Source organism: Aptenodytes forsteri, unplaced genomic scaffold (assembly GCF_000699145.1).
Source record: "Aptenodytes forsteri isolate BGI_AS27 unplaced genomic scaffold, ASM69914v1 Scaffold72, whole genome shotgun sequence".
In the NCBI taxonomy this organism is placed as follows: domain Eukaryota; kingdom Metazoa; phylum Chordata; class Aves; order Sphenisciformes; family Spheniscidae; genus Aptenodytes; species Aptenodytes forsteri.
Genome location: NW_008796193.1, coordinates 1,871,488 through 1,873,421, shown reverse-complemented (window position 1 = coordinate 1,873,421; position 1,934 = coordinate 1,871,488). Strand labels below are relative to the sequence as shown.

Below are 1,934 nucleotides of genomic sequence, written 5' to 3'. Positions count from 1 at the left end.
GCTAAGCTAACGCAGGTGTGTGCTGGCAGGTGAGTGCTGCATCGCGATGAGGTCGATGATCAGCAGCATGGCCCAGCAGTTTGAGACCTTCCTCTTCCACCGCGGCGAGGAGACGGGCTCCATGCGTGGCTGGATGAAGGTCAGGGTCCCCAAGGACAGGCGCAGCACCCGTGAGAGGCTCTACGGTAAGGCGGCCACACGCCAACCCCCTCCCATCGCCCTGGGCATGGGAGCTTGGGGCCATGCTCAGGCATGGCGTGGCTGGACCCGGTGGGGAGAGGCCCAACATCAGTGCCTTTGCAGAGTGGATCAGCTTCGAGGAGGAGGATGCTGAGCCGGTGGCAGACGCCCCGACATGCCCCAAGCCGCCCCTGCAGCGCCTCAGGTACCCCAGCCAGTTTCTGCCCCACCACGAGCCCTGGCCATGGGGTAATGCTGAGCCCTCTCCCTGTGCTTTGCAGGAGCCGGCCCCACAGCCTCCCAGAGCCAGCCAGTGGCTACACCAACCCAGCCTACTTCATCTTCGAGGGGGTCCCCAACAAGTGGGCACCGGTCTCTGGCACTGGCGAAGCCCATGACAAGCAAGTGGAGAGCCCTGCTGGGGGCCAGCGGCGCCGGAGCCCCCTTGGGGCACAAGTCCCTTCACCCTCAGAAGAAAAGCGGTGGGGTGGCCCGCTCTGCTTCGTGCCAGGGGGCCCATCCCGTGGGCGCCCACTCAGCCCCCCTGGTGTGGGTCGGCAGAAGAGACCCAAATCAGCCGTCCTGGCGAGGGACGTGCTGGGGCTGGGTGACTGCTCGCTGACTGCACTGCACATGGCGACGTGCCTGAGCCAGCTGGACTGGGCATCCCCTGAGCATGGAGGGGACAGCCAGAAGACCCTGCTGCGCCAGACCCACAGCGCCCTGGAGCCGCCCCCGCAGCTCTGCCGGGAAGTGCCAAGGTGCACGCCAGATGCTCACCAGCATGGCCGCCCCGGGCAGGTACTGCTGTGGGTCCCACAGGGCTCTGAAGCTCAGCCAGGGGGCTTTGGGAGCTCAGGGAGGGGAGGGGACCTGCTTTTGGCCGTGGGGCCACCAGCAGATGTGGGGTCCCATCCCCATGGCAGTGCTCTGCTTGGTAGGGCCACCATGGCGCAGGCAGTGGGATGCAGTGGAAGGCGGAGAAGCAGCAATGTGCCTGGTTCATGCGGGGTGAGGACGTGAAGGTGGGGGCTTCATGGTCCTGGTGTGACGCTGTTGGTGTGTGTCCTTCTTGTTCTTTCCCCAGTGGCCCTGCGACAAGGGCGAGCAGTGCCGTGGCCTCGGCAGGTGCCTGGGCCACCTTGACTTGCAGCAGGACATGGAAGGGCTGCAGGAGCATGGCTGGGACCACCTGGAGATCTTCAGGTACCCCCAGGCCCTGGATCTTGGAAAGGGGGGCACCTGTGGCCCTGGGGTCCCTGGCAGAGCCCCACGCCCCGGGGGGGAGGAGAGGTGAGCCCCCAGGTGGGGATGCGGCACGGCAGGGGCAGGAGGATATCAAGTCCCCAGATCTCCATGGATGCCCCAGGGCCATGCGGGCTCCCTGCTCCCTCTCAGTGGCTCCCCCAGCACTTGCTTCCCCTCACCCCGTGCACAGAGATGTCACGGAGTGAGACCTGCTGGAGGCCGGGCTGCTCAGCCTGACCCATCCCTGGCTCATCCACGGCAAGCTAGGCGAGGGCACCGTGGTGAGCCTGCTGCGGAGACCTGACCTCGGACCCAGCACCTAGAGCACCTATCCCCACCCCAGCACCCTTGTGTGCTCTCCCTCCGTGGAGCTCCCAGGGCGGGCAGAGAGCTGTCAAGGAGGATTGGGCAGACGGGCACCCAGGGCTGGACCTATTGGCCACGCTCCCAACCTGTCTGGCCTCACCAGCAAGAGACTAGTGTTTCTCAGCTGGAAAGTCTCAGGA

The 1,934-nt window shown here is 65.9% G+C and overlaps 1 protein-coding gene across 1 annotated transcript in view; it reads left to right on the top strand.

Annotated features, from left to right (window-relative positions):
* The window catches only part of INPPL1 (inositol polyphosphate phosphatase like 1), a 12,011-nt gene extending 10,534 nt beyond the window's left edge, over positions 1-1,477 (top strand). The window contains exons 26-27 of the mRNA XM_019474301.1: positions 462-981; positions 1,268-1,477. Coding sequence (XP_019329846.1) covers positions 462-981; positions 1,268-1,477 — 730 coding nt within the window. The remainder of the gene's footprint in view (positions 1-461; positions 982-1,267) is intronic.
* The last annotated feature ends 457 nt before the right edge of the window (positions 1,478-1,934 follow it).